Source organism: Galeopterus variegatus, unplaced genomic scaffold, assembly GCF_000696425.1.
Source record: "Galeopterus variegatus unplaced genomic scaffold, G_variegatus-3.0.2 Scaffold326, whole genome shotgun sequence".
NCBI classification, from domain to species: Eukaryota; Metazoa; Chordata; class Mammalia; order Dermoptera; family Cynocephalidae; genus Galeopterus; species Galeopterus variegatus.
In genome coordinates, this window is record NW_007726437.1 from 318,690 (window position 1) to 320,887 (window position 2,198).

Genomic DNA, 2,198 nt, shown 5'->3' on the forward strand with positions numbered 1-2,198 from the left:
GAATTTCAAATGAGCATTTTGCTGAGGAGCATGTATCTTTTCCTAGAAACCTGGAACCTCAACTCTTATTTATTGTTTCTCAGGCTGGAAGCCCAATTCACTGGGTTTGGCTTACAACTATGGAGTTGTCTTTCTTTTGCAAGGCGAGTGTAGTGTTCTTTCAATTGGCACAAATGATTGAATCATACGTTTATTGGAAATACAGTTACTAGAAATAACAGAAGACCATAAAAGTCCATTTCTAAAGGTAGGCTATGGATTGTGTGGGCTCAGGATGGTAAGTGGCTGATAATGATCAGAAAAGCTGTTCTTTAACTCAAAGTCAAGATGTTCTCAGTTTATAGGTCTTCTAAGCATGCTGCATATTGTTTCAAAATGAAAATGCACTATATTTTTAGGAAGCTAACAATAGCAGTTAACTAAGATGTGACTGAGTTCATTACTCTTACAGTCATGTAATTGTGACATTGTTTCTATTTTGGAATGGAAGGCTCTGTGAAACTTGGCAGTTGTGTAGGTTGCTGGGCCAGAAATTAATTCCTACTGTAGGCTTTTAGAATAAACTTCAGTAAAACACATCAAAGAGTAAGTTAAGGCTTCTTAATGGAAACAGACTAATTGGCAAGATTAATAAACAAATCCAAGCATCTTTTACATGCATGATCTATTTGGCCTAATTGATGGTTGAAATAAAAAAATATTAATTACATCTGTGTAGGGCTTATAAAGAAAGATCTCAAAAAGATTGATGATAGGGTCATGTCAATAAAAAGCTTAAAGTCTTGGTTAATTAAACAAGAAAGAGAAGTCTTCATAATAATATTATTACTCCAAGCATATTGGAATGAAGATCCCAGGTCTTAGTAAAGCCTGACTATTTATTTATTTACAAGAAATCCAAAGATGAAAGCAACATTAAACACCCCTAACCTTCTTAAAAGACAGCTTTGCAAGCATGTTAAGTATGTCAATGCAAACAAGACACATTTTTCCTTTGTGTCTTTCAGATTGCTCAAAATCTCCAAAGCATACCTCCCTAACAATGTCCTTCTAAATCCCCTCAGTGGCTTCTCCAGTCCAAAAGGAAAATTAAGTAAATCAACTTACCTTCCATAAAGCTAAGGTTAAAATGGCCAGAACCAACAATCCAAGAAGTATTGCTAGTATAATTACCCATAATGGGATTGAGAAGGAAACATTCGGGGTTGCCCAAATAACTGACGTCTTAATCTGAAATGGAAAATAAAGTAAACGAACTCTAATTTGAAAAGTATTTGGTGAAAGAAAGCAGTAATTACCAGTATAATACTGGGGATAGTTCTGAAAGGATCCAAATAACAAGTGAAATCATCCTAGACGAGATTTGAGGGATTATATCATTAAAACACAGACTCTTAACTAGCACATCCCAGGTCTGCCAGGTTGGGTGAACGTCTAATGCCAGACACTTGGTGAGTGGTCGCTTCCTAACCATAGAAACCCTAGAACGGAATGGAGGAACCAACAAAATGGAAAAGAAGGACCTTAAATTGGGCTGGACCTTTTATGGCAACAATGACCAAAACCAGACCCTTTAGGACACTGAGACTGTCCACACACACACGTTTTTCCATAGAGCTCAGCTAACTTCATTGAGAAATGAGCTTGTGAATTTTTGGATGTGCAAGACTGTTAGAAATCATCTAATTTAATGTTCCCCCCATTTTACAGATGAAAAAATTGAGCCTCTGAGGGCCTAAGTGATTCACACAACTAATTGGTGCCAGCAATAGGTCTCTCTATCCCCACATTCTCTGCTCTATCAATGAAGAATAGCCCAGAGTGCGAGGCTAGCCATCTTGCATTTTATGGAAGTAACCGCAGTGTGCGAAGTGAACGATTAATTGTCCTGACGTGTTAGAGTTGCCTTTAATCCTAAATCCAATGTTCAGATGAAGAATTAAAGCAGCATCTGGAGACTGGAGCCCATTTCATCCCCCACGGTTGCAAGGGAGCCTGGAGGAAAATGAGTCATTCCCACCCGGATTGCAAGTTCAGTGTCAATGAGCCACCCCTGCCTCCCCGTGGGAGCAGAAGAAGCACTTCTATTGCTCCTGTGCTGGAGGCCTGGGCCTCTGGAGGTCCAGACAACAAAGAAACTACAGACCCCCAAGCAAAATCAAAGAGAGACCCAGGCATGCTGCTAAAACCTTTTGTCA

At 39.0% G+C, this 2,198-nt stretch overlaps 1 protein-coding gene across 1 annotated transcript in view; it reads right to left on the minus strand.

The window, feature by feature from the left end:
* Nucleotides 1-2,198, minus strand: part of ITGA8 (integrin, alpha 8) — a gene marked incomplete at its 5' end in the record, with an annotated part of 186,133 nt that overhangs the window by 2,001 nt on the left and 181,934 nt on the right. Inside the window, one exon of the mRNA XM_008567535.1 lies at nt 1,108-1,230. Coding sequence (XP_008565757.1) covers nt 1,108-1,230 — 123 coding nt within the window. The remainder of the gene's footprint in view (nt 1-1,107; nt 1,231-2,198) is intronic.